Consider the following 13,490-nt stretch of genomic DNA (forward strand, 5'->3'; position numbering starts at 1 on the left):
TAACAACTTCAACTAGGAAGGTCATAGGATGGGTAAAATATGCTGGTTTTACTTATAAAGACGATTCTTTAATGAATTAATATGATTCATTTCAATTTACCATGGATTTCACTTAAAAATATTCCTAACACTGACTCTTTCAATGTGGAACTTTGAGGAATTTCGAGGAACATGAACTTTTTAAGACCCCAAATGAGCTACGTTCCTCGTAATGAGGTACACTTGAGAGTTACGCTGGGGGCCCCCTAAGATGCTAACACCGGTCCTGATCACAAGCACTATCGTACACGAATACCTGTAGCAGTATGCTTAATGTGGGCTTAAATCCCCCAGTAATGTTCACGCACGCGCAGCATGAGGCGCGCTCTCCACATATCATTGTAAATGTTCCTTTCTGACAAGAGATTTAATACACCTGTTTAACTAGGCAATGAAGGGAGTACGAGGGGACGCTAAGGACACCTGACGGGTTCATGTTCTCTTGTTACGGGTAATTAAATTCGTTCAGGGTGTTAGTGAAGTCCGCTAATGAATAAATAAATGGATGTGCATGGTGTATAGTTGGTTAGTAGAAAAAGGCACGTAAGGAAAGAATCCTTTTTTCTAGTCACTTTGCGTCGAAGTGCAGCCACAAAAAAAGGCAAGTCTTCATATTCGCCATCATATCAGGATTAATTAGACGGCTGGGGTGGCATCGCTAAGAATCGAGGAAACAACCAGCTGAATGGATGTTACTGAGAATGTCACCTTCTAAAATGAAGGCACACAGGTTCCTACCACAGAGCAAATCTTAGGAAAGAAAGGGACTCCCTGACAAAGAATACAAGAGAACTGCTGCTTATAATATTGCTGAGGGTGATTCGCTTCAGTGCACGTGCCTGGGGGTGACAGGAGATGCTTTGCAGAGCTGATGTGTTGCACTGAGCCCAGACATTTCACACTGCTTGCCAAGGCTCAAGGATCGATGTCACTATAGCACAACTGACAGCTCTGTAATTAATCAACTAGCAGCCAGTTTTCCTTCCTGTCCTGCCTGGTTTCCCTGCTGCTGAAATCAGTTTTGTCAAGTGCTGTTGCATCAACTAGCCTATTGGGCAATATGGTGTGGGGGCAGTGATTTAAAAGGCTTTTTTGTTGGACGTATAGCCCCTGTTTGGATTCACACGTTGTTGCAGAATATGACAGAAATCGCTGCCCTTAATAAGCACCTAACTAAATGGATGCTGCTCCTGTCTGCAGTGCTGACCTGTTTGCAATTCGTTGGGGGTGAGTACTTTTCTCTTTGCCAGTGAAATGTTGTTACCCAGTGTTGCGGGGACGAGACTAGTTGCAAAGGAATTCTATCATGTAAACTTTACTGTGCAAGATAGTTTGCAGTGTTAATTATGGTATTAAATCATAGAACGTAACTGCAACATAGTTTGCAACGTTGTTCTGTTGACATTTCGCGTAACTGTTAAAACAGCAGGTGTGCACGGCTGTGCGTTTCCCCAGATGGGACAGTCTGGGAAGTACGAGAATGCTTTTAAGCAACCTCTGTTTAACAATTACCAGCTTACTTTTAGTAACTATGTTTCTTCTGGTTTAAAATTTGATAATGAATATTGCTATTTTTTGCAATGTACTAGGGTCGTAATACAATACAATGCAATATAATATAATATAATGCAGTGGTCAGACCCAGCTGAGAATGTTGCATCTGAATGCACTGTGCTCTTCATATGAAGTCCCCATAAACAGCTTTTCATCACCGTTAATGTTTCTATACCATCTCAGCCCAGTACTGAGAAATGCCATTACCGTAAAATAGAATAATTTATTTTGATCACCTTCAAGGAACCTAGCCTAAGCTGTCTGGATTTGCTTTTTTATTATTATTGTTATTATTATTATTATTAATATAAGAAGGTTACACCCTATAATGTGTGTGTTTGTGTTTGTGTACATATGTCTGTGCATGCATAAATCACCTGACTTGGGCTTGAACTCTTGATTTTTTTTTTCATTAACAATGTGAGTAGGTCACTTGCTGTTGTTAGATATGCATACATCCTCACAGTCTGTGTAAACATAATTCCGCTGTACTGGACTTAAACAATTTTAGTCTTGATAAGACATTAACATTTTGTACTAATTTAATCCAATATATTATTCACTTCAAATTCTTTGCAAGATTCTCCTGTAACCTATTTAAATTTTGTATAGCTAGATGTGGCGCAGGAACTGTTAAAGCATCATTCTAGTTAACCCCTCCTGATACCGTAAGAACAAATGCATCTGAAGAAAGTCTCTAGATAAACCGTGCCCCTGCATTGCTGGAGTTCATATCCCTCATTCTTGCAGTCTGAATGGAGGTTTTGTCCTCATTTTGGATTTTTATAGTTGTTGTCATGGCTGCACCCGATACATTTATAATGCTGTGTTAGGCTGCTTTGCTGCTAGATCTCTTGTTGCATAACTGTCATGCCTTTTGTTTGCAGTGTAAAGATGCTGTCACTTGGTAGTGCCTTCATTAATAAGCATGGCTGTTCAATGTCTCTGCTGTATTTCTGTTAGATACAATACATTGATAGAATTGTCACTCTTGTCATCTTTCTGCATTTCAACAGTTATTTTCATTGTTCAACCCAGTCCATTTATAATTCTTGCATTAAACTGTTTTGCTGTTAGATCTCTTGTTTTGGGTAACCTTCATGTGCAGTTATCCTACTACAGCCAAAGTGGGGTAGATTAAAGAATCATTTGTGTGCACTTTATTATTATTGTTTTTATTATTAATATTATTGTCAGTTAAAGAACAAACCATAAAATGAGATGGTGGGAAAGAAAATTTGAGATGCATAAAAGTCAGGAGGTGTGTGAGATGCATAAAAGTCAGGAGGTGAAAGGAAGTCCCAGGCAGACAATTTTTTTATGCAAAAACACCCACCCATCCACTGAATATGCACTTAATCATCTGCCAAAGCATTCCGTGGTACACTAATTCAACATTTAGAATCTCACATATGTACCAATACACAGCCTTATGTTCACTGAGGTAAACTGTCTATTCTCATGTGATCCTACTGCAGAGTATGTTATGTTTATTAAGGACTGTGAGGGTCTCTCCCTGCCTTCCTGCCCACATGTGGGGTTCTGTTCCACTCAGATTTTCACAGTTCAGTGAATCTCCTTCAGTAAACTGTTGTTTTCATCAGTTGTATTTTTAGTTTGGCTGTAGAAAACCATTTGGCCAAAAAAAAAAAAAAATATATATATATATATATATATATATATATTTGGGGGGGGGCAAGGGGGTTGTTTAATATTTTGTTTATAGTACATGGACCAAAGCTGCTATTGATGAAATAAACCACTGTAGTAGCATTGTTATGCTGTGCTGTATATATACCTACAGCCGTTACAGAAGCAGGGCAGCACAACTATTCTAAGGATAATATGAGTAATCGATGTTCAAAACTGGGCACCAGTAAACCAGCACATGTATTTTCCTGGAAACTCATCGCCATGTCTGGCGAGAGAAGAAGGTAATGCTAAGCATAAGAAGTTTGCTATGTGAGGTTTTTGTTCCTTACAGTATAAAAACAAATATGTGGCACTCTGCTATTATTTGAACAGTGAAGTGGTTTCATTATTATCAGACATTCTTTGAACCTAACTTTGAAGTTGGAGGTCTGATTTGTCACCTGTAATTATCCTGAAGTGTTAAGAAACTTGCCATACCATAGTCTTCACACACAGTGTTAATCCCAGTATGGATGTCCCATATGGTGAGCATTAACAAGTCCCTCCCAACATCAACCCTCTAAGTTCAATGCACCATGCCCACAGTTATGATCTAAATTTAGTGCCAGTGGCTCAGCAGGTGGCACCCTCCCCCCTTTGCTGCTTTAGATGAGAAGACTGAAGGTTCTGTTCCCACTTCAGGTGATTAGATTCATTTTTCTTCCCATTATTCACACTGCAGTTTAGCATTAAATGGTGCTATACTCCTAAATGTACTGTCCTTTAGATGAGACTTTAAACCAGGGTCCAATCCGCCTGAGTTGGTGGTAGCCCAGGTAGGTGTAAAATATCCTCTGAAACTTGTCAAAAAGAGTATAAGCTTTTTCTTGTTGTCTTGGCCAAATTTTCTCTAGTCAGTAGAATTATTGCCTTAGATTTTCTTTGGAAAGAAACATGGTGGGACTAACAAGGTCAATAAAGGACAGATTGATATGCAGATATGCACTGTTCATACAATGTAAATTAATAGAAAGAATCAACAAAAGGCTTGCTATTACTCTGCATAAAATAATATACAATCTACCCTAAAAAGCTTGCTTTAAAAATAAATGAAGTGGTTTTCTAGTATGTTTTTACAGAATGGCTTATAAGAGATAAAATATTTATTAAATAATAGATTGATGTTATTCAGACCAATAAAATGGTCTGACCTACTGATCATCATGTTCATAAAACCAACCAATGATATTAATCAAGTCTGATAAAATGACTGTTAAGAAATTATCACAAACAAAAAAAGTGGAGCGTAAAGATTTCAAGGTCTACTGTAGCACTGCCCAACCAGTGTACACACTTTCATGTATCTTGCATTGCACATCTTAATTCATGTATTGCATATATTGGGGGGGGGGTGCCCTCTAAACTGCCTCCATTCAGAAATTCAAATTTTCAATATTCTTTTTGTCCAAAATGATGTATACATGGAGTCATTTTACTTTTGTGTGTATTCAAGCAACATTTTAAGCATTATTGTGTTGGCTAAATAACGCATTCTATTTTTGCTTTTAAATGCATGTATAAGCTAGATGTTTTTTTTTTAAATTAAACTTGTAAATTAAGGTAACTGTATTTTCCCCCTTATATGCAATACTGGCATGTTTTAATAAATGCAGTAAAGATTTTAAAAATTACATTTATTTTATTTTTATGCATACTCAAGTAACATTTAAGCATCTAAGCAGTGGATTAATAATACATTTTAAAGTTTACTTTTAATTAAATTCAAGAGCTAAGTTAATGCATTTTTACAATAAATGTTGCCAAGGAGTGGGGGTTGGCAGACCCTTTTACACACAGTATTTTTAATCTTTGCAATAAAAAAACTGTATTAAAAGATGTCTGATCATGGATACTTTACTTTTGCGCATATTCAGTTATTCATTTCTGTTTTAATATATTGCAATTACTATTTTTTTTTAATTGAATGTAGAGTGACCGCATGTCACTCATCCCCTGTGCATTAAAAATCATAGCACTGGTCGTAAAAATCATCACAGAGAGTCCCAAAGAGGAACATGTTCATATTTTTTGAATATAAGGTTTTCAGATACTACACTGTAGTTAGTAAGTTTTTGTGCTACTTTAGACCAATTATTTAATAATGTATGTACCCTTAAACAGTTCTGACTTCATAAAGGAAATCGGTAATCTAAGGAGGAGCCATGCTAAATCTTACTCCCAAAATCATAATACTAAGTGTAAATCTCAGCAGTTTAGAGGTATGAATGACATGTTGATAAATGCTGTATTTGCACTGGTTTACTTCAAGTAAAGTGTTTAGGTTTAAGATGTCAATATTTTTACAAATGGTCATGCCAGTCATTGTGAGCACACCCAATGCTGTGTGGAATTTGTTAGATGGTTAATAACACAGCAGGCCATATATAAAGTTACAGATTATGCAGACTTATTGCCCACTTTAAGAAAATCTAACCATATATTTGTGCATATTATCACTTCTCTAGAAACAAAAGAAGATTTGTTGCTTTTCTCTGAAAATAAACGTCAAGCATATTACATGTAAACTTCATGCACTTAGTTGTAATCAAGCTCTTTTTCTCACTTGACAATTCAGAACTATACTTTTTCTAACTGCATCCCTCTATATTGCACTATCCCTACACTCCTTAGTAAGAAAGCAATGTGTAATAAACTCTCTGGCAAGGTATCTACTGCTTTCAAAGCTGCAGCAAACTACAACTAGCTGAATATTGCAAGTTTTCCATTGCAGCATGATTTTTGTTATTGAGTGACCAACACAAACTATATCAAACATTCCTTATGCAATGCTGGGCAAAAGGCAACATATTTGCTTGGTCTGGGACAAACTCCCATAACAATAGTGTCAAATTAAGATTAGAGTTTGTATTTGATACGGGAAAGTGATAAATGAAAAGGTGTTCACTATGCTGGAGGGGAACAGAAGTACAACAGCAGGACACCACAGCAGTAAGAGCATGTTGTAAGTAACTAAGATCGGGTAAATAAATGTGAGTTCTGAAACACCAGACAATTGGGTTTATGTTAACTGCAGAATGTCAAAGCCTTTTTAAATAATTTTATTTATTAATAGACTATATCAATTGGTCCTCCTCCCTTTTCTGATAGTAACTGGATATGGAATAATCAGTAAGCAGCGTTTCTGTGACTAGGAAACCAAGTTTTCAAACAATAAATGAGTAAACACGGAAAACGTGCAAACATGGCATACGCAGTACCAAGCCATCAGGACTGAACCCTAGATCTTGGAACTATAAGGCAAAAATCTTTGCCACTTAGTCTATATGATGACCTAACAGTGATTTCCCAAGATACTAAAGAGTCAGCAAGGTCTAGAGTTTGAAGTCATATGCAGATTCTGTTTAGCTCTGAAGAAGAGTGGTACAAGTTGCAGCTTTGTCAGTGATGTGAATGAGTTTAGAGGATGATCTAGTGTAAGTGGCTGCCCAACAGCTCATTCAGTACAAACTGGATGTGATACTTTTATTGTTAACTTCAGCACCAGAGGAATCAACTACTTGATTGCTACTGTAGTTCCTAAGTGTGATCTTTTTTTTTTTTTTTTTTTTTGGGGGGGGGGGGGGGTTCTTCTAATTCATGTTTCTGCAACTGTGCAATCTGTATATACATGTTCGCAGAGCTTGCCGCAAGTTTTTTTTTTTTCCTTTTGGTTGAATATTTGACCATTTCTCCAAATCAAATTTGTTCCTACCAAGTTGTAACTCTGTTTTAAAATTCTGTTATGTAATTGGTTAAAAACATCTTATTTTATAAAGTTGCCAGTCTGAGCATATCACTCATAAATTTTGCAACCTCTAATTCTTTTTCTTCTGACTATTTGGACTTTAAATGCCACAGAAGTCACTGATAGTTGTTGCTGTTCCTTTCTGTAGAGCGATTTGGCTGTTACAATTGTATGTACTGTGTAAGGAGCTATTTCATTTCTTGTAATATTAGAGAAGGTGTGGCAGGTAGTAAAAAAAAGCATCATAATTCTGGTATACATTGATTCTGAGTAATGATACTGTAGTAAATCCAGGTGCTACAGTTACCAAACCAATTCTGTTAGCATTGTTTGGGCAAAAGGATTTTAAGAGCTACAAGAACATTATTTATTTGAATGTTTTGAATATTGGATCAGATTATAGTAAATTTAGACAGCCGTGAAATGAGGGGAAAGAAACCACAGTTGTATTAAGGTTACCTGCACTTCACTATGGTGGCAGCTTTAATTGCATTATGTATTTTGCTACATGTTATGTTGTATCCCATGGCACAGGTATACAGGAGCTGTAGAAATCAGAGACTAGCAATTAGAAGGAGTTTTGAAATGGTAATTGTGATACAGAGTTGAACATCTACGTAAGTACATGGAGCTGCATTTAGTGCAGTTCTATTCTAAAACTCTTGGAAAAAAGAGGTAATTATTTTTTCAGGCCATCCCATTGGGGCACACACACTCATAGAATAACAATTATATAACATAATATTTTGGATTCAAAGTCACAGATTAAATACAAACAATAGCATAATACCAAAGGTTCAACAGATCAGTTCTGTTATTAGGCAGTGTGTGTATGTTTCCCCTTGGATGGATATAATTCTGATTATATAGCAATGTGGTGAATTCTAATAATGCAGTCTTTAATTCTGGGGAACTAATATGCATTTTTTTTCAAGGGTCATATGATGTGATTTGCCTATTCATTTATTTTAATTTTGGATTTCTTTAATTTTGTTAAATATTTTTTTTAGCCCTTTTGATCAGGATGAGTCTAACCAGACACCACTAGACCAACCTATTTTCCTCTTGGTCTTGGGCCTTCAACATATCGGCACAGTTGGTAAAACAATTATCTGCCTCTGCTGGGAGAGAGAGAGAGAGAGAGAGAGAAGGAGGCACCCCAACCCAACATAATCCATTTTTATTCTCAGGGATTTTTTTTATGTGCCTTAACTTTCTCTAAGGAATGGATATGCAATAATGTAGGCAACTGCACATAATATTCCTTCTCATGGTTGTATTAACATCAGCCCCCCATGTACACATATGTGCTTATGATTGATTAATGCTGCTGTCCAATCTCTGTTGGGCAGCAGCACAGTATTGCAAAGATCCCACCTCCTCCACCACCCAAAGTAGAGGAGCTGGAGCTGGAGCTGGCATTTATCTCCCTAGCCAGCTCCAGCTTCCTAGGTCAGTAGTTGCTGTGAGTTCACCAGTGTTCAGGCAGACATGCCTCTATGCTAATGGGCTGACAACAGATTTATTTACTTATTTGTTTAATTATTTTCATTTTATACTATTTCTTGCACTGAGATTTGTCTGTAGTTAAAAAGACACAAAGCTTGTTGCAAGCACTAAAAGCCATCATATGGCAGCTAGACTCATTTGTTCTACTACTGCAAAATAAGCATTTGGAGTTTATAATGCCCTGCAATTCTCTACTTCCTCTATCATTAAGGCTAGAAGTAAAGTAATGAGTGTGGCCGATGTTACAGTGACACAGTAGCTCAGAATTGTTCACTGACAGACAGTACAAAGTTACAACAGTTGGTCTCTGACTGCATTGTTTACATTTCTCTTGTAGAAAGGTCCTGAATCTTTCAGATTGTATAACATGATGGAAATTGTGGTGCACTGGATGTGTCATGACATTTGTTGACGATTGTGTGAGCGAAAAATCTAGTTTCGACAAACCCTGTTGACTAATATGATCAAATGGGAATCCAAACCTACCAAACTAATTGTCATTTTTTTATTTTTTTTATTTATTTATTTTTTGAGTGTGATACGAGACATGGCATTGAAATGTTCTTGAGCAGGACTACTACTTTAAACAACAAACAGGAAAAAATGTGATTGTGCATTAGGTTACTGAAAAATATTGGGAAACCATCCTACTTGTAGAAATGTAGCATCTGTCAGTGTCACAAATGTGGGACATCATTCAGTTTTGTCAAGGGACTTATGACAAACCTAAGCCAGTCAGGATCTCAGTGGTTTCAGTTAACAGTTTGTGCCATTTTTCAGAATTCCATTATAACCTAACTGTAGATACCATAATATTAAAAAGCTGGAATTCAATATTTCTGATGCTATTGAACTTCAAAAATGTTTTCAAGTATTTTTGGCCTCTGATCCAAGACCATACACTTTCCCTGGTGACACAAATCATGGTTTTCATGGGTGATGCAGATCAGTGATTTTGTTTTCATACCTTACCCCTTCTTTCCTTACTTAGTACCAGACATGCACTGATATCTCTTTGTGCATGTGTGCTCCTGCAGACTCACATAGTCCAGCATTGTGAAGCATACATGTTCGACTTGTTTCAGCAGGAGCTAGAACCCTTGCCATTTCCCCCACTATCCTTGTATGGAGTCCCCATCTTGCTCTCCTTTGAGGAGAACATAACTAGCCAAAATTCCCCGCAGTCCACTTCCTGGATGGATAGCCATCTGTCTCCTAAACTAAACTTCCTTATCAAACCCACATTTCTACTGATGCAGATAGGAAAGGTTCCTCTGTACCATTTAGGTAAATGTCTTGTAATAAGTTTAGTCTTTATACATTTGGAGTTGAAGGTGTGCTTTCCAGTGTTTGGTTGTTGGAATGTCACTATCACAATATTTTATAATTTTCTGTTCACTTCACTGCTCTGCCAGCAAGTAGCAGTGGAGTGTGCAAATATCTATGTTAAGAAGTGGAGGACTGAATTTCGCAGTATTTGTATAGAGATCTCCTTCTGAATGCATAACCTAACACTGTTTGTTCTCAATTGTACTTGTATATAGATTTCTGAGTGTGTATTTGATGTGTATATACTATAAAATATATACACATTTGTATGTATAAAAGTGTGCGTGTGTGGATATATATAATGTGTTTAGGTTTTCTGTAATAATACTAGGTTGTTCAAAACTGAGTGAACAAAGAAACTGCATTCAGGCAAGTAAGTACACCAACCTACATTATATTCATATATGGTAGCAGACTGTATCATCAAATATTCAGTTTGTTTGTTAACATATGTTGTATTTTATTGACTATATAATAAATGGATTGCTATAGGCTACTTGAGCATTTCACTGCTCTGTGACTGTGGAGTATGGAGAGTGTGTTTGTGTGTGTATAATATATCCATATAGTGTACAGTCCGAAACATGGCCAGGATATAAAAAAACTCTTGTTTATTGAATACTTTTGCGAGTACTGAGCTTGCTTCTTCAGACCAGTTAACAGATACAAACGTATCAATTTAAAAGCTTTTCAGATTCCATTAGCCAGTCATGTTGAACATCATAAACACATGACCAAAGATACAAAGCATCTCATTCAGCCAGCAACACTTCTTGAAGGGGTTTTCACTCAAAACTATTAAATATATATATATATATATATATATATATATATATATATATATATACACACAATGTATAAAACATGATGAAACTCCTTTAAAATCTTTTAAAAGACAACAGAAAATAAAAAGACTTTTATTGTTCAAGTAAACGAGATATATATATATATAAATATATAGAAATTCAACATACAAGTATAATAAATTAATAACTCAAAAATAGCCACTGAGGACGACACAAGCAAAACGGTGAATCAAGGAACTTTAATGACTTAGCACTTTCACCAGTACCATGCTGGCTTCTTCTTGTGTCATCCTCAGTGGCTATTTTTGAGTTATTAATTGATTTTGCCCTATTTTGGGGTTCTTTTGTTGTTTTGTCATTTTAAGTATAATAAATTGCCGCTCAGGATCAAACCAGGCAATAGACAGCCCAAGCTGAAAGTTAATCACAAATTAAGTCTATTCAGACCTTGCACTAGACTGTAATTCCGTAAAAACTTGTCCAGAATCGATACAAAGTATAAAAAGTGTATGAAGATGTCTATTCAGACCAAGTAGATAACCTCCATAAATAAAAGCAGTAATTCCAGGCTCAAAGAATAAAAGTTGGATGTCCCTTTACTAAAACATAATGTAATGGTCTGAAAAAGCCCCATGGCGAAAGCGCTTACCGAATTTGTTTTAATAAGGGGACATCCAACTTTTATTCTTTGGGCCTGGAATTACTGCTTTTATTTATGGAGGTTATCTACTTGGTCTGAATAGACATCTTCATACACTTTTTATACTTTGTATCAATTCTGGACAAGTTTTTACGGAATTACAGCCTAGTGCAAGGTCTGACTAGACTTAATTTGTGATTAACTTTGGGCTTGGACTGTCTATTGCCTGATTTGATCCTGAGCGGCAATTTATTATACTTGTATGTTGAACTTCCTTTATTTCCTGCTCAGGGTCATTTATTTACTAGTGGTATTATATATTATTTGCTATATTTATATAGAAATGCCTCCTATAATCATAAATCTATACACGTATATATAGTCATAGTCATGCTTGTATAGATTTATGATTATTGATTAAAACTGATTGTTTTGTTTTTCCAATGACGTGTGTTTCAACAAAGCTATTGACATTTACAAATATATTTTGCATATACAAATATACAGAAAGTGATGTGCATGCAAATGTAACATTAAATAGCTGAACGTAGATACTCATACAAACGCTGAAAGGCATACGTACACACAGCTATACTTATATAACATATTTCATGTGGGCAGACATACACTTTAAATTGCATACTGTTGTAATCCAAGAAAAACTGTTCCATTTATAGCATGCAACATGTTCACTGTGATAAGTGGAATAAAGCTGCATTTCTAGAACCTGTTGTATATGTTGTGCATATACACACTGACAACCCCCTCCTCCTAACGCCCAACACTACAACCTGTGAGAGATGCACTTGTATAGCCAAACTGGAAGCCAAGCCTTCTCCAGCCTAGACTGGACTAGACGTTCAAGAGGAGAAGGTAAACACCACACCGCACTCAACACATAGTCCATCAAAACCTGCACCACCCAAACCCACACATAGTAACACAAAACACACACCTACATTTGCAGAGGTTCTCAATAAAAATCTGCCCAAACAGAGACCTCCAAAGCTGAAATGTAAGCAACCACCCCCCAACACCCAAACAACACATAGCCCACAAAATCAGTGTGCCACTCAACCTCATCCCATAAGGCAAAACAATGTACCCAACACACAAGTCATAGGCGACTTTATAGTCAGGCACACTGACATCCCTCTCACCAGGCTAGACAAGGAGAAAGTTACCATCAGCTGCCTGTTGGGTGCCAGGATCTGCCATATAATGCACGCACTCAGGTCACTCCACAACAAGCACAAATATGATTCTGTCATTGTCCATGTTGGAGTGAATGACCTGAAATGTACCTCCCTGGACTACATGAAATAGACATGGCAGGTATGACACTAGCCCTGAGTAGCATCCTGCCATCACCCAGAATGATAACAGTACAAAGACAAAATGATTGACTTCAACAATTGGCTAAGCTTCTGGTGTCATTCTAAGTGTATCCAGTATCTGTCTGTCTGGGACGACATGATTGATAGGCCACAATGCTTTGCCAGAGATGGCCTGCACCTGTCACCTTTGGGATTCCGGATACTGGCAAAGGCTCTTGCCACCCTTATAGTACCTTTTTTAGGAAAGACTCGCACATCAAATGCACCACCATAGTAGATACAAGCAAGCAAAATCTAAGGGTAATGCTACTCAAAGCCAGAAGTCTAAACCTCAGAATGCACTCACTCAAGGTACTCCTTAAGATGGAGACCATCGACATCTGTGCAGTGACAGAGACCTGGTTTAAGGCTCCAGAGAGCACCCCTGCATTACCAGAGTACAATTCTTACCACACCTTTCAGCCACCTAACCTGGACTGAAACACTAAAGGAGGAGGCGTGTCCATATTCATAAAAGATATCCACATCTCCAAGCTAGTTGCTCAACATAATGCATCTGAAATTATCCAAGTACAATTAACACTGGGCAAGACTGCAATTCAGGTTGTAGCTTGTTACAGATCCCCCGCAATGCCCCAGGACAGCCACTCCATGTCTCTCGATATACTGGATAATATTAAGGTACAGTCCAATACCATAATATTGGGAGATTTCAACTACCCCACCATCAACTGGGAAAACTACTCATGTACTAACTCATTTGCTCAATGTTTTCTGGAATTCATCAATTCCAATGCCCTGGATCAGCTTGTCCATACCCCCACCAGGGGCAGCAACAT

General features: G+C 37.1%; 1 protein-coding gene across 1 annotated transcript in view; it reads left to right on the forward strand.

The window, feature by feature from the left end:
* The first annotated feature begins 393 nt into the window (after nucleotides 1–393).
* CHRNA5 (cholinergic receptor nicotinic alpha 5 subunit) overlaps nucleotides 394–13,490 on the forward strand; it is a 1,051,294-nt gene continuing 1,038,197 nt past the window's right edge. The window contains exon 1 of the mRNA XM_044077847.1: nucleotides 394–1,266. Coding sequence (XP_043933782.1) covers nucleotides 1,179–1,266 — 88 coding nt within the window. The 5' untranslated portion in view covers nucleotides 394–1,178. The remainder of the gene's footprint in view (nucleotides 1,267–13,490) is intronic.

The sequence above is a fragment of the Protopterus annectens genome, chromosome 7.part0 (genome assembly GCF_019279795.1).
Source record: "Protopterus annectens isolate FY-2018-M chromosome 7.part0, PAN1.0, whole genome shotgun sequence".
Lineage (NCBI taxonomy): Eukaryota > Metazoa > Chordata > Ceratodontiformes > Protopteridae > Protopterus > Protopterus annectens.